At 38.1% G+C, this 22,487-nt stretch overlaps 1 protein-coding gene across 5 annotated transcripts in view; it reads right to left on the bottom strand.

Moving 5' to 3' along the window:
* SH3D19 (SH3 domain containing 19) overlaps positions 1-22,487 on the bottom strand; it is a 188,222-nt gene that overhangs the window by 8,365 nt on the left and 157,370 nt on the right. For 3 of the 5 annotated variants that reach the window (XM_043567522.1, XM_043567531.1, XM_043567554.1), the window contains 9 exons: positions 18,128-18,189; positions 16,825-17,089; positions 14,358-14,426; positions 14,051-14,191; positions 8,417-8,498; positions 6,882-7,012; positions 4,973-5,031; positions 2,651-2,853; positions 1,594-1,646 (listed from right to left, as the gene is read on the bottom strand). In XM_043567522.1, coding sequence (XP_043423457.1) covers positions 1,594-1,646; positions 2,651-2,853; positions 4,973-5,031; positions 6,882-7,012; positions 8,417-8,498; positions 14,051-14,191; positions 14,358-14,426; positions 16,825-17,089; positions 18,128-18,189 — 1,065 coding nt within the window. The remainder of the gene's footprint in view (positions 1-1,593; positions 1,647-2,650; positions 2,854-4,972; positions 5,032-6,881; positions 7,013-8,416; positions 8,499-14,050; positions 14,192-14,357; positions 14,427-16,824; positions 17,090-18,127; positions 18,190-22,487) is intronic. The other 2 variants (XM_043567539.1, XM_043567547.1) reach the window with 1 other exon arrangement.

Below are 22,487 nucleotides of genomic sequence, written 5' to 3'. Positions count from 1 at the left end.
GTTGAGCATCCAACTTCAGCTCAGGTCACGATTTTGCGGTTCATGAGTTCGAGTCTCACCTCAGGCTCTGTGCTGACAGATCAGAGCCCGGAGCCTGCTTTGGATTCTGTGTCTCCCTTTCTCTCTGCCCCTCCCCTGCTCATGCTCTGTCTCTCTCTCTCTTTCTCTCTCAAAAATAAACACTAAAAATATATATATTAAAAATAAATTTAAAAAGGGGCACCTGGGTGGCTCAGTTGGTTAAGTGTCTGACTTTAGCTTGGGTCACAATCTCACAATTTGTGGGTTTGAGCCCCATGTCAGGCTCTGTGCTGACAGCTCAGAACCTGGAGTCTGCTTCAGATTCTGTGTCTCCCTCTCTCTCTGCCCCTCCCCCACTCTCACTCTCACCAAACTCCACACCTGAAAGACAAATAATCCAGTGAAGAAATGGGCAGAAAACATGAATAGATACTTCTCCAAAGAAGACATCCGGATGGCCAACAGGCACATGAAAAGATGCTCAACGTCGCTCCTCATCAGGGAAATACAAATCAAAACTACACTCAGATATCACCTCACGCCGGTCAGAGTGGCCAAAATGAACAAATCAGGAGACTATAGATGCTGGAGAGGATGTAGAGAAATGAGAACCCTCTTGCACTGTTGGTGGGAATGCAAATTGGTGCAGCCACTCTGGAAAACAGTGCGTAGGTTCCTCAGAAAATTAAAAATAGACCTACCCTAAGACCCAGCAGTAGCTCTGCTAGGAATTTACCCAAGGGATACAGGAGTACTGATGCATAGGGCACTTGTACCCCAATGTTTATAGCAACATTTTCAACAATACCCAAATTATGGAAAGAGCCTAAATGTCCATCAACCGATGAATGGATAAAGAAATTGTGGTTTATATACACAATGGAGTACTACGTGGCAATAAGAATGAAATATGGCCCTTTGTAGCAACGTGGATGGAACTGGAGAGTGTGATGCTAAGTGAAATAAGCCATACAGAGAAAGACAGATACCATATGGTTTCACTCTTATGTGGATCCTGAGAAACTTAACAGAAACCCATGGGGGAGGGGAAGGGAAAAGAAAAAAAAAAAAAAAAAAGAGGTTAGAGTGGGAGAGAGCCAAAGCATAAGAGACTCTTAAAAACTGAGAACTGAGGGTTGATGGGGGGTGGGAGGGAGGAGAGGATGGGTGATGGGTATTGAGGAGGGCACCTTTTGGGATGAGCACTGGGTGTTGTATGGAAACCAACTGGACAATAAATTTCATATATTGAAAACAAAAATAAAGAAAGGAAGTAATAAAATAAGTAAGTAAATAAACATTAAAAAAAACAAACAAAATTTTAAAGTTTAATATCAGTCACTTACAGTATCTCTTTTATGAATATTCCAATCATGTCTTTTTCCTTGTTTTCTATCAGCATTTGCATGTCTTTCTAACCGATTTGCATGAGCTCTAATATACAGAGTAAAAGGTATTACCAATTTATTTCAAACATTTGCAACATGAGTTGAAATTTTCTCTTGATACTTTAATATTCCTCCAAGAGTTGAAACCTGACTTTCACTACGGTTGCCCATTCAAGAAGCCTACCTGAGAATTTGCACCAGAATCTTCTTTTTTGGCCTTGGGTGGTGTTTTTGTGCCTACGTTAAAAAAAAAAAAAAAAAGTTAAAACTTTACATGTAAAGACAATGTATTAGTATTGGAGAAAAACCATAGAGAGAGAATAAAAAGTCTGGGACTCCAGACCAGTCTCTTCATGTAATGACTAACTTTGACTGGTACCATCCTCCCTGGGTCTGTTTCATTTACTGTAAGGTAGGATACACATTAGTTATACTAGATAGTCCACTTCTGTTTAAAAGTCTATGATTCCTTACCATTTTTGATATGAAGCTATTGCTAACAACCTAAAACACCAAAACTAGATCTTTGTGAGAGATTACCACAACAAAGACTATCCCAATAATTAGTACCATTTAAAAACCATTTTTCGGGGCGCCTGGGTGGCGCAGTCGGTTAAGCGTCCGACTTCAGCCAGGTCACGATCTCGCGGTCCGGGAGTTCGAGCCCCGCGTCGGGCTCTGGGCTGATGGCTCAGAGCCTGGAGCCTGTTTCCGATTCTGTGTCTCCCTCTCTCTCTGCCCCTCCCCCGTTCATGCTCTGTCTCTCTCTGTCCCAAAAATAAAAATAAACATTGAAAAAAAAAAAAAAAAAAAAAAATAAAAACCATTTTTCAAAAAAAAATAAATAAAAGTCATTTTTCTTTCTACTTTAACAAATATGGATTATTAAGCAGTTTAAGTATTATCCTTTTTAAAAAAATTTTTATATGTTTATCTTTGAGAGAGAGAGAGAGAGAGAGAGGGAAAGAGAGAGAGAGAGAGAGAGGGAAAGAGAGAGCAAGAGTGCAAGCAGGGTAAGGGCAGAGACAGAGGGGGATAGAGGGTCCGAAGTGGGCTCTGTACTGACAGCAGAGGGCCCAATGTGGGGCTCGAACTCGCAAATCACGAGATCATGACCTGAGCTGAAGTCGGGCGCTTAACTGATTGAGCCACACAGGTGCCCCTTAAGTATGATCCTGTTATTTGGTTTAGTTGAATTAGGACATAATAAAATAATAAAAAACCATATTCTCTATACTCACTTGAAATGTTTGTACCAGAGATGGGATGATCTTCCATGAGTTCTACAAAGTTAAGGGGGAAAATCCCAATTCTGTCTCGAAGTTCTCCTCTGGCCCATTCTTCATTCACATACTCTTTAAGAATAATAATTTCTCCCTCTGAGAAACTTAACTCATCCTTCTGGTCTCCAATATATTCAAACCGAGCAATACATCTTGGGCCTCTGAACAAAGAAGATCATGTTTGTGAGTTAAACTAGAGAGTACTAACTTTCAAAATGCTTTAAAACCTTAATTTAGTCTTTCAATAAATACTTATTCTGTGTTTACTATGGAACAAGATATACTAGGCATAATTTAAAATTTTCCATAAAAAGAATAAGCTACATTTCTAAATGATAGTCCTCACTTTTTAGATACGAACTTACTCAAGAAGGCTAAAGCAATAAAAAAAAAAAAAAAAAAAAGGCTAACATCAAGGTCACAGAGTACATGAGAATTACAAAGGAGACCCCTGTGGCCAGTCTATACTGGTATATCTCTTGATCACCTTTACTCCTTTACTCCATTACATGTCTTTGTATATGTAGGCCGGCTGAATCTGAATCCTCTCAAACCTAACTGCACTGAGTTCACGAGTTGCCAACTCTGAGAATCTCGGGACAAGACAGGAAAATTCCGTGGCCAAATGCAATGGGCAGAAGCTGGGCAGAGTATCCTCAATATATGCTGAATCATCAGTGAGTTGTCTATAAATGGCCTTCCCAACTGGAAGGTTAGAAGAAAACAGAAACCGGGCAAATTATAACAATTTTATATCTAACACTGTTGTTTTACAGATGCTTTCCGTATCACCTTTAAAAAGGCTTCACTTCTGATTATGAGAACAATCCTTTAATGATCTGCAATTGTGACTGAAAATAAGATAAAAGTAGAGATAAAATTATATCCCCGAAGGCATGATCTAATACCAAACCTTCCATTTAAGGTTTTAGAAAGGGAAGTTTCAATAGCAACAGTCTAAAGAGATGCAATTGCCTGAAGAGAAAAGGTTGGTACTGGCACCAATCAAAGTCTGATTTAAGTCAGGTCAATGGATCAATAGCTGTGAAGGCCCATTTTAAATTCAACCTGCTGACACAGTAAACACTGCTTAAAAATAGGAGAAAAATTGAACTCGAAGTAGAATTCAACTACGGTGGCATCAGAAGTTTTCTTATTTGTGGTAACCTTTGCATTTATTTTCTGAAGTCCTCGGGGAGCATCTCCTTATGTCTGACCTATTCAAAGACAGGTTTACAGTCTTCAGCAGGTAGTGAATTCCACTAATTTGCTCATTTAACTGGAATATAAAGTTGCATTGTGGCAGTGTTTTAAATCACAAAGGAGTTACAGTGGTGCATAAAAGGGTATATAAATTTATGGAAAGGTTTTCAGACATAAAGGAAGACCTCTCCAACTTAACTCTTCCTTTACTTTCTTCTAGTTCCTCTTAAAAACAAAACAATACAAAATGTCTAGCAAGTTTCATAGGGTTCCTATTTCTGTAAGATTAAAATATTTTCTGTGGCAAAAATATCTGAACCTTCTAAAAATATGTTGGTAGATAAACACCAGAAGGCCAAAACAAAATGCGCTGGATAACGAAACTGTCTCTGCTCAAGCTCAGGCCAGGCTGTGGGAAGTTCTAGGATAGACAGTCTGTGGCTCTGTGTGTGTGTCTATATGTCCTGTATGACAGAGTATTGTTTATGCCAGCTTCTTCCAACATGTCGCATTTTCATCAGAATTTTAATCCACTAAGGCTTTTAATTTTTATTCATTTTATTTATTTATTTATTTATTTATTTATTTATTTATTTAATAACGTTTATTTATTTTTGAGACAGGGAGAGACAGAGCATGAACGGGGGAGGGTCAGAGAGAGAGGGAGACACAGAATCCGAAACAGGCTCCAGGCTCTAAGCTGTCAGCACAGAGCCTGATGGGGGGCTCGAACTCATGGACTGCGAGATCATGACCTGAGCCGAAGTCGGACGCTTAACCAACTGAGCCACCCAGGCGCCCCTATTCATTTATTTTAAAAACAGATTTCACTTTCAAGCAATCTTTACACCCAACATGGGGCTCAAACTTAACAACCCCGAGGATCAAGAGTCACATGCTCTACCAGCTGAGCCAGCCTGGCGCCTCCCACTAAGGCAAAGTTTTCCTCATAATTACAAAGACACACTGAGAATGTGAATAATCACACATCTGAAGTGTTTTCAGTTTGGTAATTCTTTAGGATATAAATGCTTGCCTCCTTTGCATTTGGTGCAAAAGGACACAAATAAAACTTACTTAACACAATGAGATGACACAGATTCTCTTTTCCCTTTTCCTCCTTCGGGAACATCAATCTGTAAAGACAAAGTCAAGGCAACAATTTGCACATTAGAATAGAATAAGCACATTAATATCATCCCACCCTGGACTGAGTTTTCTCTCTCCCACATTCTGTAAGTTGAAAACTTCAGATGAGGACGACTTAAGATAGAAACTAGGCAGAAAGCATTCACGCACTACCACACGTATTCCAAGTGTTGGCAGAATTCTGCAATACTTTTCTGACCCCCCCAAAAAACATTTTAATCAAACTTGTGGATTTCTTCTATTTTCATAACTCTAGAACATTTTATTTTCCTTCAGTGTGAATAGGGAAGGAAGAAAGGAATTAGTACTCAGTGAGCATCTATTAAGTGGCAAGCACTTTAGAGAATACTTTATTTACAGGGCTCGGTAGAGCTGGGTTGTAATAAAATATTGACCATAATGCACTAAGTCTGAAAACTACTTAAGGTTTAGAGGTCTATATTAAATAAATCAGCACCCTTCCTGATAAATTCTAAAAGTTTTAAAACAATTTTTTAAACCTGTAGGTTTAGAAATAACACTTATACCAATAATGTGGCAGATTCAGTGTGATTGATTTCAGTGTGGTAATTGTGCTTTTTAAAGTACTGCTACATTGGGCAGAAGAAAAATGAGAAAGAGTGCTAAAACTAACATTATTCTTAATATTAATTTAGAGAATGTGGTTAGATTGTCCAAAGAATCAGGGCATATATACACTAGACAATTTTTAAGACCCACTTTTTATAATTCAAGAGACTCAAGCTCATTTATATTTGAAAAAATACAGGTTTTCTGTTATATTTGTTTCCTAAATTTCTGATGTAATGAAAAGTCATTGGCTTTTTCCCACTTAAATAAGCTGTTAAAGCTTAATGATATAAGCTAGCTTTATTGATATTTTCCAGTATCAATAAGTTATATCAGAGACTGAGTCATACTCTTCCCATTGATATAAATGTTCAAGTGGCATTCTGATTTTATCTCCATAGTTCACAGCCACCTGGGCTTACACTTAGGGCTCTATAATATGGGCTCACATACTGTAGGCTGTGAGGGTGTAAAAATTCTGATACTTAATATAATTTTTCCCAATCAGATTTGAAATTATTATATGAAACATAATTAATGGACCACTACCCCCAATAAAAGTACTTTAGTATTCCCCAATCTATTTTTTTAAATGGAAATAAATGGGAATGGAAAGGATGAAAGAAACCGAAAGTGAAATCTACCTCAAAGAAAACTTGGCACCATAATCTCAGGGGACATTCCTTCGGGACTATCCAGTAACATTTAATTATTGTTTACTAAATGTTTCAAAGAATTAATATATATCCTTTAGTGCTTATCCACCCTCCAAGTTGGTTCACTAGTTGACCTGCATTTTTCACCTTAGATTTCCGAGAGCATTTAGGTATTAAGTTTTAATACTCCATATAATATAATAAAATTAATCATTGCCTAGCTGAACAAAAATTTTCTTTTAAAAATTTTCCAAATACCAAAGGGATCAATGGAAAACAGAGAATTAGAATATAAGAATCTAGGCTTTGGGGTGCCTGGGTGGCTCGGTCAGTTCAGCGCCCAACTCTTGATTTTGGCTCAAGTCATCATCTCATGGTTCGTGGGTTACAGCCCCGCAATAGGCTCTGTGCTGACTGTGTGAAGCCTGCTTGGAATCTCTCTCTCTCCCTCTGTTTTTGCCCCTAACCACCTCAAAAATAAATAAATAAACTTAAAAAAAAAAAAAAAAAAAAAGAATCTAGGCTATCTAGGCTTCTGGTTTTTTCCAAACTGCAAGTCACATAGAACCCACCAAATATATGACCAATTTAAACAAGCACTACCCACTTACAATTACTTTGACGTAGTTGGCAGGAAATATACCAGTCTGGTTTCTACATTTCCCTCTATACCAATCTGTGTCTATTTTTTCCAGAAGATAAACAATTTCTCCAGAAGTGAGGTGCAAATCATCAACTTGCTCTGTAACATAAAATTATAATTATGTGTGATGAATTCTCTTGGTTGCAGATTTGATTAAAGCAGCGCACAAAGTAGCTTTCAGTTCTGTCCACTGAGGCAGTACATTCTATTGATTTTAAGAACAGATTATACTAATAAAATTGACTTAAAAAACATACTCTTTTTTGGGAGGATATTGTTATTATAAGCTTCCTTTTTAAAGGCCAAATTAGATGTATTTACCATGCACTGATTGATGGGAGATGGTTAAAAAAAACTATTTTGTTGGTCAATGGTTCCTACCAGGTTAATATAAACCCTTTGCTAAATACATCTTGAGCAATGAAATATTTTATAGACATGTAGAATATTATTATTTTCAATCATGCTTAAAAATCATTTCAATCTAAAATATTAACTAAGGGACTAGTATAGTTCCTTAGCAAGTAAATCTACTCACACTGAAATAAAAATCAGTCTACCAAGTAGATTATAAGAAGTTTTAATAAATCATGAGTTTATTTGTAGTGGCACCTGGGTGGCTCAATTGGTTGAGCATCTGACTCAGCTCAGGTCATGATCCCAGGGTCGTGGGATTGAGCCCCATGTTGGGCTCTGCACTAAGTGTGGAGCCTACTGGGGATTCTCTCTCTTCCTCTCTCTCTCTGCGCCCCCCCCTCCTCAAAATAAATAAATAAACCTAAAAAAATAGGAGCTTATTTTAGCCTTGAATATAAAAGGTATTTAAAAATTGATTACAAAAAATGTGTATTTTCATCACATAAGTAATAGCTAAGTTCTGTGTGTAGGTTTTGCAACTCTTAGGAGAAAATTATTTCCCTCATTAAATTAGAACTAATTTCATTATGGGGCACCTGGGTGGCTCAGTACGTTAAGCATCCGACTTTGGCTCAGGTCACGATCTCATTGTTCGGGAGTTTGAACCCTGCATCACATTGGGCTTCCTGCTATCAACAGGGAGCTTGGGATCCTCTGTCCCCTCTCTCTGCCCCTCCCCAGATTGTGCGCTCACTCTCAAAAATAAACATTAAAAAAAAAAAGAATTTCATTTTAATTGTTAACTGGTATGCATTTTTGGGGGTGCAATATGCATAGTTTTTAAAGAGTTAAAAGTTTGCAACTGGTAGGCAATTCACTTTTTGCTCATTGCAAGGGAATCCCTCCACCCCCAGCCCTTTCTGTCTCCCCTCATTCTCTCTCTCACAGGGAGTTTTAAAGGCAAGGGAATGCAGCTAAGCTCTCTGGAACAGTTGGGTATTAATGACCCTTCTGGAAGGCATGGTGAGTGGTAAAATGACCAATCTTTTTTGGCACAGAAAATGAAGATGTCCTCGAGAGGTTAACTCAGGGAAGATATCTGCTCAGGGATCCTGAGCTCTACCACTTTATTATTTATGTGCTTACCTGCTGGGAAATCATGAAGAACAACAGCATGAGGGGCACTATTGTCAACAGGCTTCTGAGCACGGCTTGGATGGCTTGGATCCTTAGGGGGAAAAACAGAGCTGTGAATGAAGTGTGCACGATGCATGCTGGATTTGCTATTCGCTCTGAGACCATTTTTTTTTTTCTCATTAGAATCCTCTTGACATAATTACATTCTGAGTACAAGATGCAAACCACATAGTTGAGCCAAACAAGGGAATCATTATCAAGTTGAAAAGGCATGTGTCCTTGCCAAGGGAGGACAAAAATAACTCTCAATTATGATATCCCCTAGCATTTTTCTTAAAACCACGAGAGTAAATTAAAAGGGAATTAACTTAAAAAAATTTTTTTTATTAACTGGTACCATTCTACCCTGAAGTAGTGTTTTTTGATCTGTGTACCTTGCCAGGGTTGCTTTTTCTTTAAACTGTTATCAGTACTACACCTCAAGAACAGAGCCTTCAAAGTTGAGTCTTCATTAAAATGGTAAAAGAAGAAAGCTCTGCAATTTATACTCTTGCCTTTCATAATGAAAAGAGCTAATGACTTCCACAAAAGTATAATTCACAAAAAGTAAAATCCATTTCATTTATTACCACTTAACTGAAGGCTTTCTCTAATTTGAAGACCAACACTACCTCCCATGCCTGCCCTGGATTTTCTATTTAATCTAAATGGTTTATTCAACAGTAATTCTAACTAAATTAGCAAAGAGAATTCAATATTCTCTACCCATTTAGCCAACTTCCTAGATTGGCTAAGGGAGAGAGTAAAGTTGAAGAGTGACCTTTTCTCATTGATAAGCAACTGTTACTCTTAGTTTTTAAAACTTAATCTTTCTTTTTAAAATTTTATTTAAATTCTTGCTACTTAACAGTGCAATATTGATTTCAGGAGAAGTCAGTGATTCATCAATTACAGGCAACATCCAGTGCTCATCACAACTGACCTCCTTGATACCCATCACCCATCCAGGCCACCCCCCACCCACCTCCCTCCATCAACCCTCACTTTGTTCTCTATCATTAAGAGCCCTCACAGTTTGTTTCCCTTTCTTTTTTCCCCCCTCCCATATGTTCACCTGTTTTGTTTCTTAAATTCCACTAGTGAAATCCTATATTTGTCTTTCTCTGACTGACTTACATCACTTAGCATAATACACCCTAGCTTCATCCATGTTGTTGCAAATGGCAAGATTTCACTCTTTCTAATGGCTGAGTAATATTCCATTATATATATATGCCACATCTTCTTTATCCAGTCGTCAGTTGATGGACATCTGGGGTTTCTCCATAGCTTGGCTATTGTTGATAATGCTGTTATAAACATCGGGGTGCATGGACCCCTTTAAATCTGTAATTTTGTATCCTTTGGGTAAATACCTAGTTGTACAATTGCCAGGTCCTAGGGTAGTTCTATTTTTAGTTTTTTGAGGAACCTCCATACTGTTCTCCAGAGTGACTGCACCAGTTTGCATTCCCACCAACAGCAGATTACCCTTTCTTCACATCCTCACCAACACCTGTTGTTTCTTGTGTTGTTAATTTTAGCCATTCTGATAGGTGTGAGGTGGTACCTCATCGTGGTTTTGACTTGTATTTCCCTGATGATAAGCGATGTTGAGTATCTTTTCATGTGTCTGTTAGCCATCTGGATGTCTTCTTTGGAAAAGTTTTTATTCATTATCTTCTGCCCATTTCTTAACTGGATTATGTGTTTGTTGGGTGTTGAGTTTGCTGAGCTCTTCATAGATTTTAGATACTAACCCTTTATCAGATATGTCCTTTGCACATATCTTCTCCCATTCTGTAGGCTGCCTTTTAGTTTTGGTGATTGTTTCTTTCACTTTGCAGAAGCTTTCTATCTTGATAAAGCCCCAATAGTTCACGTCTGCTTTTGTTTCCCTTCTAGTAAGAAGTTGCTATAGCCAAGCTGCTATAGCTGCCTGTGTTCTCCTCTAGGATTTGGATGGTTTCCTCACATTTAGGTTCTGTATCCATTTTGAATTTATTTTTGTATATGGTGTAAGAAAGAGGTCCAGTTTCATTCTTCTGCATGTTGCAATCCAGTTTTCCCAACACCATTTGTTGAAGAGACTGTCTTTCCTACACTGGATATTCTTTACTGCTTTGTCAAAGGTTAGTTGACCATATGGTTGTGGGTCCATTTCTGGGTTTTCTATTCTATTCCATTGATCCATGTGTCTGTTTTTGTGCCAGTACCATACTGTCTTGAAGACTACAGCTTTATAATATAGCCTGAAATCCTGAATCACTGTTATTCTTAGTTTTATTTAATATGAACAGATAGACTTACTCTCCTCTTCCACTTCCTCCTCCTCCTCATCTAATCTGACTAAAAGATATTATTTTCAACACTGGCAAACCTGTGAACTAAATGAAGGCCGATTTATTACCTCATCTTTAACCAAATTGCACCTGCAGAGGCATGCTATATTCTCCCAAGTTAGGTATAGAGAAATACGAACCTAGGTCAAGACAGTAATGGTTAATGGCAGCTCGCTACACTAGCTTCTCAAAGTCACCCTGACAATTTTCTTAGAAGCTGCTCAGTATTTTTCTCTAAATAAATGAGCATGATGGGAAGTTCAGGATTGTGGAAAGGAACCATGAAATATTTGCAGTCTGCAGGGGCTCTAAAAAATTATTTACATAATTATATGTGTGTATGTGTGGTTTTTCATTTTTTTTCTCCTGATTTACATCTGTGGAAAAAAGAATGACTATTCGATAAATGGTGTCAGGTTAGAGGGCTATCCATTTGGAAAAAATGAAGTCAGAGGCTTACCCCACACCAAAACAAACATGAATCTTCAAATGGCCCAACAAGCTGAATGTGACTAAGCCTGAGTGGGTAGAAGAGGTGGGACAGTAACTTGAGACTCCCAGTCAGTTTCCCTTCTCTGTCTTCAATGCATGGATATCCCCACAAGGCTGCTCACCAACCTGGCCTGGCAGCTATAGGGCAAGAGGAACAGACTACACAGCATTGGCCACAAGAGGTCAGTACAACTCGGACCACACCATTAGGGTGGGTGTTTGGTAGGTAAATTTAATATATTTCAAAGCGCTTTCTTTCTAAAATTTTTTTAAATGTAATTTATTGTCAAATTGGTTTCCATACAACACCAAGTGCTCATCCCAACAGATGCCCTCCTCAATGCCTATCACCCACTGTCCCCTCTCCCCACCCCCCATCAACCCTCAGTTTGTTCTCAGTATTTAAGAGTCTCTTACAGTTTGCCTCCTTCCCTTTCTCTTTCTAAATTTTTTTAATGTTTATTTATTTTTGAGAGAGAGAGATGGACAGAGCACAAGCAGGGGAGGGGCACAAAGGGAGACAGAGTATCTGAAGCAGGCTCTAGACTCTGAGCTGTGAGAACAGAGCTCGACACAGGGCTCGAACCCACGAACTGAGAGATCATGACCAGAGCCGAAGATGGATGCTCAATGGACTGAGCCACCCAGGAGCCCCCTCAACGCTCTTTCTAATATGACCATAATTGTGGATACAAATGAATAAAAACTGCCAATACTCATTGTTTACTCTCTATGTGCTACTCACCAGGGTAAACGCCTTATATGCATTAATTAGCTCTTTTAAGTTTTTAAACATCTTTGAGATATAACTCCATAATAATACCATAAAATCCATCCATTTAAAGTGTACATAGTTTTGGCAAATTCACAAAACTGCAACTATCACCACAATCTAAGTGTAGACCATTTTTATCACTCTGAAAAGACACGCCCTCCCCATTAGCAGTCATTCCCTCTGCACCCTCCCCATAGCCCTAGGCAATCACTAACCTACTTTCTGGATTTACCTAATGTGGACTTTTATATAAATGGAATCATATAATAAATCAATTCTAAAAATATCTCTGTGGAGTTATCTTAACTATTTTCTACATTAAAAAAATGAAGTTTAGATGGGGCGCCTGGGTGGCTCAGTTGGTTGAGCGTCCAGCTCTTGGATTTCAGATCAGCTCACCATCTCAGGGTCGTGGGATCAAGCAAGCTCTGCTTCCAGCTCTGCACTGAGAGTGCAGAACCTTAACATTCTTCCTCTCCCTCTGCCCCTCTCCCCAACTCACTCTCTAAAATTAAAAAAAAAAAAAAAAAAAAAAGTTTAGAGATAGGTTAAAAAACTGCCTAGGGTGATATACAGTGAACTGAAACCCAGCTCCCTGAGACATAAATCTGTGCTCACAACCAGGCACTAGGTAACAATCTTCCACTTGCCTTGTGACTTGACAGGCTCAACCTCAGCTGATAATGTTCAGTATTTTCTGTTTACTAACGCAGGAGAAAGTATAACTCATCTTTAGAAATCTGTACCTTAAAACTAGGCTTACAAGTAGGTAATGTTTATTTTTCTAAAAAGTGTAATGCTAGCCATGAACCCAGAGTTTTCTAAAGGAGGCTTCATTTTGGTATCAGCAGTAGTTGGCCAATGGAGGCCAGGTGTCTTCAAGTCTATGGTGTAAGAGGAAGGCAGGTAATGTTTAAAGTGTCAAACCTCTGGACTATTATAAGAGTAACTTCTAATTTTTTAGCTTCTGGTTTTCACTGAGGAAAGCTTTTTGGCCCTATAACTCCCACTGTCACCCATCAGTGTGTTCTGAGAGAGGAAGGATGGCTGTGACAGATGGATAATGCTATATCAAAACAAAGAGAAAATGAGTAATAGGAGAACTTTCCCTGTGTGGACTAAAGTTAGAATTTCAGTATCCTACCTGTGACTAGTTTAACACATATCTTCTCTGCTTTCCAAGACACAAATTTTTAAGTTTCTTGGCAAACTTCAAAAGATAAACTGCCTTCTAAGAAGAAAGAATTGGACTAGATTATGAAAACTAGGATGAATGGCAAACCAAATACTTTACTTGGGTTAAATGATTGGTGGGTATTATTTTTCAGGTTTGCCACATTAACTAACAGATAGTGAAAATTTAACTGGGTAACTTAAGAAGCTCTTTTACGAATACACCTCTATAAATTATTCAATGCTATTTTTCTTGCTAAACAAACGAACTTCGCTAATCATTGCATTCTCCCAGGCTCCACAAATTTGTTAGGCCTAAACTGTGACTTTAGGTTGTTGGATTACATTTCATTTCATTATTTTGAGCTATGATCAGAGAAATGAGGTTTACTCTAAGCTTAAATCTTAAAGGCAAGTGCTTTTTAATGTCAGACTTAGCATTTATAGGGCCCCCGTTAAAATAATTATCCTTTCTGCCAGGAAACTAATCTCGGGCAGTTTGGTAAACATGTTTACATTATTTTGGAAAAAAAAATAGCTCTCACAGTTGAATATTAATGGTGAGTGCTCTGGTTGCTGTAAGTCAGTATGCTATGAGGAAGACAACACATGGTAGTCATTCTGTGTGTCAAAGTGATTAGCATGGCAGGGGCAAGTCTTTCAGAAGTCATTTATTCTTAAAATGAAATAAAATGCTACTGCAATTTTTACTCTGGTTAAAATAAACGTGCTAATAAAAACCTGAGGATGAGATATAATTAATAGTTCTATGAAATGTGCTGCCATGTGTGACATGACAGCTGTGCAATATTAATTCCTTACGTTTGGTCTGCTTCTAAGATGTTCATCAAGTGGGGTGATAATCTTTATCTGAGACAGGTGAACTCTGCCAATATCTTCTCCCTTTTGGCATTCCAAGTAATTATTTTCTGCCTGCTTCAGCATCACAAGTACGTCCCCACGCTGTAAGGCACAATATCACACTCTGAAGCAATTATTATTTAATAAAACATTATTACTTTTTTCACATTTTAATCTTTGGAGCCTAAAGCATTTAATAATGTGTAAAGGAGTAACAGAGGACACTGATTTTTTTACATTAGTTAGTAAAGAAAGAGCTCTACTTTACCTTACAAGAGAGTTCTCCAGGGTTTTGGGAGACAATGTCTTCATTGGCAATTCCATGAGGCACAGACAGCTTAAACACAAACGCACAAAAGGATTATTCACAATCAAATAGCCTCCTCATAAACTGCTGATAATGTGGAGATGTCAAATGTGTGCCTAAAGTGCAACTTTTCTAGCAGTTAAACTCTTCACTTGGGTTCCTCAAGCTCTAGATCTAGTGGGATCCATGAGAAATGGATACTAATAGTATAGGAATGTGAAGAATGTGGCCAAAAATTCCCTTTAACAAGTACAACCAGGAAGTTCTATTCTGTAGGACAAGGCCCACCAAGTCTCCTGATTTAAAGCATTTAAAGGATAAATGCTCAGCACCTGACCTCAGAGCCTAAGCCATGTCTTTACTGCAGGGTTCTCAATGGCTGTTTTCTGAAGGCTGATAGGGGATTGGAGCCTCCTCTGTAGGGCTTAACTGCTTCCATTTGCCTTCAATTTCCTTTTCTCCTAGAGTCTCTCTGATACCAAGTATCTACTTAAACCCATTTCATTGCCTGACCCCAGTCACTTCGTACTCAGCTGTCTGATCTTAGAATGACTTTTAGCCAGAGGGCTGTTCCCTGCCTTGATAAATTTGGTCTGATAAGTGCAGGCCAGAGGGTATATCCAGGAAGTGTGATCACACAAGCTCACTTCCAACAAGAAAAGGCAGATTTCAATCACTCATAAGCAAAGATTCAGAGTGCAAGGATGTGTCCCTGTAAGGCTGGGTTGGGTGGTGGTGATTCCCAGCATCCTTGTTAAGAGTCCCAGGCTCCCAAAGGAACCAGAGTCTTGATTTTAGCAATTTAATCAAGGGATGTCCATGGAAAAAATGAGACTTAAGGAATTATTTCATACTGAGACATACTACTCTAATATACTATCATTTTGAATTTATTAATTTGAGCTATCCAAATGTTTTACTGACATTATACAGCTATGCTAAGAACCAGCAAAATATGATTTTTCCTGAATGAGGCTCTTAACATAGAATGTCCAAAGCTAGTAGAGACTTTATAGCTACTAATACTACTCATAGTATGACTTATTGGCTAAGAGCATGGGGCTCAGAGCCAGCTGATCTACGTTCAAATCTTGGCTCTACCATTAACTGATTTTGTGACCCTGGACAAATTCCTTAACTTCTCTGTGTCTTATTTTTTTCATTTGTATAATAGAGGTTAATAACAGTATTTACTTCAAGGGCTGATGTGAGGAATAATACACATAAAGTGTTTCAACAACAATCTTTTTTTTTTTTTTTAACGTTTATTTATTTTTGAGAGACAGACACATCATGAGAGGGAGAAGGGCAGAGAGAGAGAGGGAGACACAGAATACGAAGCAGGCTCCAGGCTCTGAGCTGTCAGCACAGAGCCTGATGCGGGGCTCAAACCCATGAACCATGAGATCATGACCTGAGCTGAAGTCGGATGCTTAACCAACGGAGCCACCCAGGCACCCCTAAAGTGTTTAAACAATATCGGGCGCATAGTAAGTTCTCAATACATCAGTCACTGTTCTTATTTATTATTTTAAAGTAACCTATCCCAAAGAACACCCCTGGGTTTTATTCATCAGTTTAAATGAAAATGAAAATGAAAATGAGCATACTACCTTTTTCTTATCTGTCTATACCCTTCTCTTAGGATTAGAAAAATCCTAAATGGCTTAAATTTCCTTAATGAGGAAATGTAGAATAACATAATATTGTTAATTGTTGTCTTTGTTAAGAGCCACTGTCACACAATTATTTAAAAAAGTGCAAACAGTTCTGTTCTCCTTCTCATTTTTATTTGTTTTGTATTTTATCAGGCTAACCTGACCAAAGTAGAGAGAGCACATCAGCTCTATTTTCACTTAAGAGTGGGAAATGAACAAATGTTTTGAAGTCACATGATGAAAAAACACATTCAAGAGAACAAAATTAATATCTCAACTATCTCAATTATTGATTAAAAGCTTCTAACCAGTAACTGTTACATGGGCCATGATAATTAGGTTTCTAAAGGGGAAAGTGAGGAAAAAACCATCCATTTTAATGAGAAATTTCCTTCTATTTCATTTTAAATTTTAGTCTGTGGGCAAGGTAGCTGTAAGATATAAACTATATCAAGTTATAAACTATAATATCTGTCAGAGCTACTCCCATCAGTATAATCCACTGGGTCAGGTTTTTCAGTTTGTTTGGTCAAGCCAGACAGCAGGTTACACTCCCTGTCTGCCCTGCTTTCTTTTCCTATAGTTCTTCTAATAATGAAACCCTGCTTTAAAGACCTAGTTTTATTATGGCCTACTTCTCTAAAGCCCTATTATGGTGTCAAGGGGCAAGTCCCCATTTGTCTCATCATCTTTTTCTAAGGAATAACAGATCATTTCTATACTTTAGAACAAATCTCTTGATTACAAACATTTTTAAGGGCTACACTCACCATATATTTCCTGTAGAGAGGGTGTCCTGGTTTGGGGCGAGGGGGCAGCACCGGATCTTGATTTTTAAAGACTTGACTCTTGGCTTTCGAAAGTCCAAATGCCAAGTTACTTTGTTTTTTCTGAAGATCCATGTCAGAAGAAGACCGATTAAAAGGCAGTTTTTTATTTGATGCTCTGGTTGCAGAAAGTTTCGGGGGAGGTGGTCTCTCCGGGGCCCCCTTGGGAGGAGGTTGTCGAGTCGGTATAACTTTTCCATTTATAGGTCTGAAAGTCAATGAAGGGGCTGGGAGTCAGTGTTTGATTGATTATTAGGGTCCTGTTTTATTCTTTCTTACACACACACACACACACACACAGCTTTCTGCTGGGGTAATACAATTTCTGAAACATGCAGGCTATGCTATTTTTGAGCAAACGACTGCTGCATTAAACATTATATTATTAGAGGAAATGCCATGATGCTCCAGCTTCCTCTTATCTTGCACTAGAGATTCATTAGTTTAAGACAAACAAGCATTTACTATCATGAGCTCTCCAAGGCGCTATTTACTCTTAAACACACCATGACTATTTCAGGAGACTAAGCACTTTCTAAAGTATGAGATGAAATGCTAATAATAAGGTATCAGGTATATTTGACGGGGTCCATACATAATTAGAAAAGGAACATCAAATTCCCTCAATATTTGCGTTAGAGGAATTATTACTAAAACCCTAATTTAGATTAATATAAAGAAAGCTAATTCTGAAAATGGGTAAGACAACCATTACTTTGAAAGTCTTCCCATAATCTCTATGACAAAAATAATTTCCAACATAGTAACATCTTCTGATAGCATCACAGCATTTTGTTCAAGTAGCTCTGGAACTCAGGAGGGCAGGTCCCCTCTGAGCTCACAGTGCCTGTCTCCCTTTGGAAAGGCTTTCAAAAACCAGGCTGATTTCATAATGCAGAGTATGTGCGTACGTTCATGTAGACGTTCAAGAAGCAGAGTTGCTTTAGGTTTAGAAAGGGTCTTGTTCCCTTTAGTTGAGGAAAAGTTGAGGAAAAGTAATACAGATCAGTGTTTGTGCTCTGTGAGTTGCTGGGCTGTGTTAAAAGAAAGAAGGAGCAAAGATTCTTACAACCAGATGTCAGAAACAGAGTAGAGGCTAGTGGTCTGGGAGAATTCAGGAGTTTAATGCATCTTCAAAAGATCTTGGGCCAACAACACTCAGTTTTGATGACAGAAAACAGAGTCCAGTCTGAGTCATTAGTTTTTCTCTAATTTACTTCTTAAAAGTTTTCTCACACTTACTTACCTTGGTGGCAACCTTGGGGGTCCTCGCACAGAACCTCCTGTTTGACCCATGTGGTCAGATTCCTGCAAGTATCAGACAATGCTTTTCAGTTAAGGTTAATCTGAAATAAGAGCTTGTCAAGAGGAATTATGGACAACTCTTTGACTAGCTCTCTAGGTGAAAATGTAGCTGAGTTATAGAAAGTAGTTTGAGAGTTTTTAGTCTTAAGCAATATTAACTCATTACTTAACAATATTAACTATTATTTCCTGTATCAGTTGTCAAGTCTGAATACAAGTGAAAACAGAGAGAAGACCAGGGTAGTCTGCTGTTGTGGACCATGGCCCAACCAACTGCACTGTGTGGTTATGCTCCCAGCAGACTCATCAGGTATTAAGGATGATATTTAAATCATGATAGGTTATACAGTAGCAATTTAAGCAAGCACTGTAGGGAATTTTTAAAAAATAGCCTTTATTTATCCTATGACAACACATAAGATACGCACTGCTCTTAAGTTTAAACGTATAATAAGTGAGGTGGTGATTAGTTTGTTTTGCTTACAACAGGCAGATCTCTCATCACTGGGTGGTTTACAGTTTGGGTGGTGGCTTCTGAACTAGGAGGTAGAACACAATAGAAACTTAAGGGATGGCCTGAAAGGAAGGTATGTGAAGAATAATGGAAAAGGCTCAAGAAAGCAGAAAGAGTAAAGGGGGATAACTCAAAAAATAAAAGATGGGTAGAGCAGGAATGTCCGAGCCTAACAGCATATGGGAGAAACTGGAAGTGTGGAGAACAAGAGGAAGATTTCTATAGGAAAAGGACTCAAACTGTGCTGCTTAAACAGATTTTTCAAATATGTTGTAGCCTAAGGATTAGGAAATGAGTATAATAATACACGGAGAATGTTTGCAGATCTTTTTGTTAAAGGATCACAAAGCCAAAACTTCTGTTTTTGTTTTTTTGTTTTTTTTTTTTTTTTTAGGAAAAAGTCCTCTCTAAATTCTTCTAATTCTGATCGAGTCTCCTGTTTTCACGTTTCCTACTTTCTAAGCCCCCAGTACTGACATGCACAATATAATATTCCTCCAAGGGGGAAAGTGTTAACCCTTTAAAATTACATTGCCTTTTTTTGTAAGGGAGATTTAACTCTCATTTGGGAATGTTCAGGCTAATTCAGACTGTTTTCCTCCCTCTCACCTTATAAATGAGTTAAAACTTACTTCCATAGGGTTCTAATTCAAACTGAATATTAACAACTTTTCCTTAAATACCTAATGATTAATTGCCAGTAACTGCGATCATTTAAGTATATTTCAAAATCCCATTTTTAAAAACAAATTAAGCTTGCCCTTAAAACTTGGTTTCACTAATGAGTTCAATTAATGTAGTGAGGCAAGTCACCAGCCCATAAACCCTGCAATGGTCCATACAAAATCCATGCCTTATAAATCCACCACTGCCTATATTCCTCCCACTCCTGACAAATCCTGCTATGATTCTGAAAAACTCACTTATTTATTTGGCTACCTTTAATATTAACAAACAGAAAAACACTATAGCAGAGAGTCAGGAACTCTTACTGGTTTTCTCAAAACTATAGTTGTTAGATAATAAATGAAGGCATATAAAAAATATAGATGTATACATTTGACACAAAAAGTTATAGATGATGTACTTTAATAACTACATACCATATAATCCTAATCTTGTACAAAATATTAACTGCACTTTTCTCTCAGGGGTGTTATTTATGGAGGATCTTAAGTATCTTTTTAGTTTCTCAAATTTTCCACAATGAGAACATTTCGAATCAGGAAAAAAAAAAAGGCACTATGCTCACATCGCCCAGGAATGTTAGGCACACTGTAGAACATAAATACTGAGAAGAGACGACTGGCTCCTGTAGAAGCCACTGTCCTAGTGTTAGCTAAAGTCCAGCTTTGTGCACGAGTTCTGCCAACAGCTTTGGAAGATTAATGATTACGTATTTCCTCCTCTTCAATATTCCACAACTAACCGGAGCCTCTCTGCATCTGTTTTTTATAGTTTCTCTTTAGCTCTGACTTTTCTGAACTTTGGCTTACAATGTGTTTGGATAGTTCCTGGTGAAGCTGGTCTTTCTGCTTGTACTGCCCCTGCAGATGCCATCTTTTTGTTCATCTGCTTTGGAATGGTTTCTTATATTCTAACTTCAAAATAATTCCCTAGTTTGTTTGTTTTTGCTGAATTTTAAAAAAACACGTATTTCTTCCAAGACCACATTCTTGTCTGTTGGAATTTCTTAGCAGCCCCTGCAAAAGTTCCTTCTCTTCTTTCTCCAAGACCTGGTACCACTTCTTAGGCCCTGAATTCACTGGCCAGCTTCTGTGCTATAGCTTGGATTCTTGATACATAGCAGGTGGCATCTCCTGACTCTCCTGCACTGGCTGGCAGCCTCTTTGGGAAAAGCTTTGGAAGCCCTGAGTTCTCACACAAAAACATCTGCTCCTGCTCCAGGGGCTCCTAATGTTCTTCACCCTAGAGTCCCTGTCCTTCTGGTGAAGAAAGGGAGATTTCGTAACACAGCCATCCTGCCCTAAGATGGAGAAACAGTGAAGAGTTTTTGTCTCGTGCCTCATCAAAGGACACAGCTGGCAAAGATCAAGCCCATCCTCGTGGGTGATTACACTGGTGAAACAGTCTTTTTTTTTTTTTTTTTAACGTTTATTTATTTTTGAGACAGAGAGAGACAGAGCATGAACGGGGGAGGGTCAGAGAGAGGGAGACACAGAATCTGACAGGCTCCAGGCTCTGAGCTGTCAGAACAGAGCCCGATGCGGAGCTCAAACTCACGGACCGTGAGATCATGACCTGAGCCGAAGTCAGCCGCTTAACCGACTGAGACACTCAGGCGCCCCGTGAAATAGTCTTTCTACAAATCCTCCCCGATACCCGAAGGCGTTAAAATCTCTGGTCTAATAGTCACTCAGTAATCGTAATCCTCAAACAAAAGGAATTTCTCAGGTATAGATTTGACTTTCTGGCCCTGAAATCTATTATGTGTGACTTTAGCCAACTCATTTCACTTGTGGTCTGTTTCTTTTCTCTTCTTCCTTTAGACCCAGTGCATCTATCATGATATGTATTTATTATAGAACAGCACAGAATGCTTTGGCGCTCCTTGGTAAACAGTGTAGGACAGGATTTTCCTGTTCATGTGAGGTACAATTATGATTATAGTACCTTTCCAGATGGTTAAATCTAACTTCCTTTTCTTGTTTTCCTAAAATGTGGGAGTTGCTTTGTGGTCTGCTTAACACCAAATGTAATAATACCTAATACTTTAATAGAGCTTTATGGTTTACAGAAGCCCATTACATGACTTCATGAATGATATATATATGCCTACACATCACCCTCTCACTCTCTTTTACAACCCTTTAGAGTAGAAGTCAGTAACCTGCTCAAGTAAATTTTCCTCCATGGAAATTTGGGATTTTCTTCTATTCAACAACAGTATTGTACGGGCCCTATCATCCCCTAATGGGCTTTCTTGGCCCAGTTTTAATAAAAATTTATTATCAAGTACTTTGAAAATGTAAACCATCACTAAATTTTAGTTCAGCCTACAGGAAAATCTCATTAACTTGATATTGGCTAATTCAATTTAATGTTTCCTTCAAAGAAATCTCTTTTCACTGGATGATTAGATGGGTTTGCATGTGTAATAAGCATAGTTAATGCACAGTGTAAAACTATTATGAAATTTGAACTGAAAATTTGGTACAGAGATGTTAAGAATTTGTTCAAAAATTTTTAAATTTTCCTTTTTAAATTTTTAATTAAAGAATAATTGATATATAATACTGTATTAGTTTCAGGTGTATAACACAGTGATCTAATATTTATATTAATACAAAATGGGCACTACAGTAAGTCATTACCATCTGTTGCCATACAAAGTTGTTACAGTATTACTGACCATATTCTCTATGCTGTACATTACATCCCCATAGCTTATTTATTTTATAACTGGAGGATTATACCTCTTAGTCCTCTCCGCATATTTCACACCCCTCCCGCCTCCCCTCTGTTCTCTGTATCTATGAGACTGTTTCCATTTTGTTTTGTTTTGCTTTTTAGATCCCACATATAAGTAAAGTATACAGTATCTTTCTCTGCCTGACTTATTTCACTTAGCTTAACACCTTCTACGTCCATCCATGTTGTCACAAATGGCAAGATTTCATCTTTTAGTGGGTAATATTTCATTGCACATATACAGCACATCTTCTTTACCCATTAAGTTAATCTATTGATGGACACTTAGGTTGCTTCCATATCTTGGCTATTGCCAACAATTCTGTGATGAACACAGGGGTGCATATGTCTTTTT

This window comes from Prionailurus bengalensis, chromosome B1, assembly GCF_016509475.1.
Source record: "Prionailurus bengalensis isolate Pbe53 chromosome B1, Fcat_Pben_1.1_paternal_pri, whole genome shotgun sequence".
NCBI lineage: Eukaryota > Metazoa > Chordata > Mammalia > Carnivora > Felidae > Prionailurus > Prionailurus bengalensis.
This window is presented reverse-complemented; position numbering and strand designations above follow the sequence as displayed.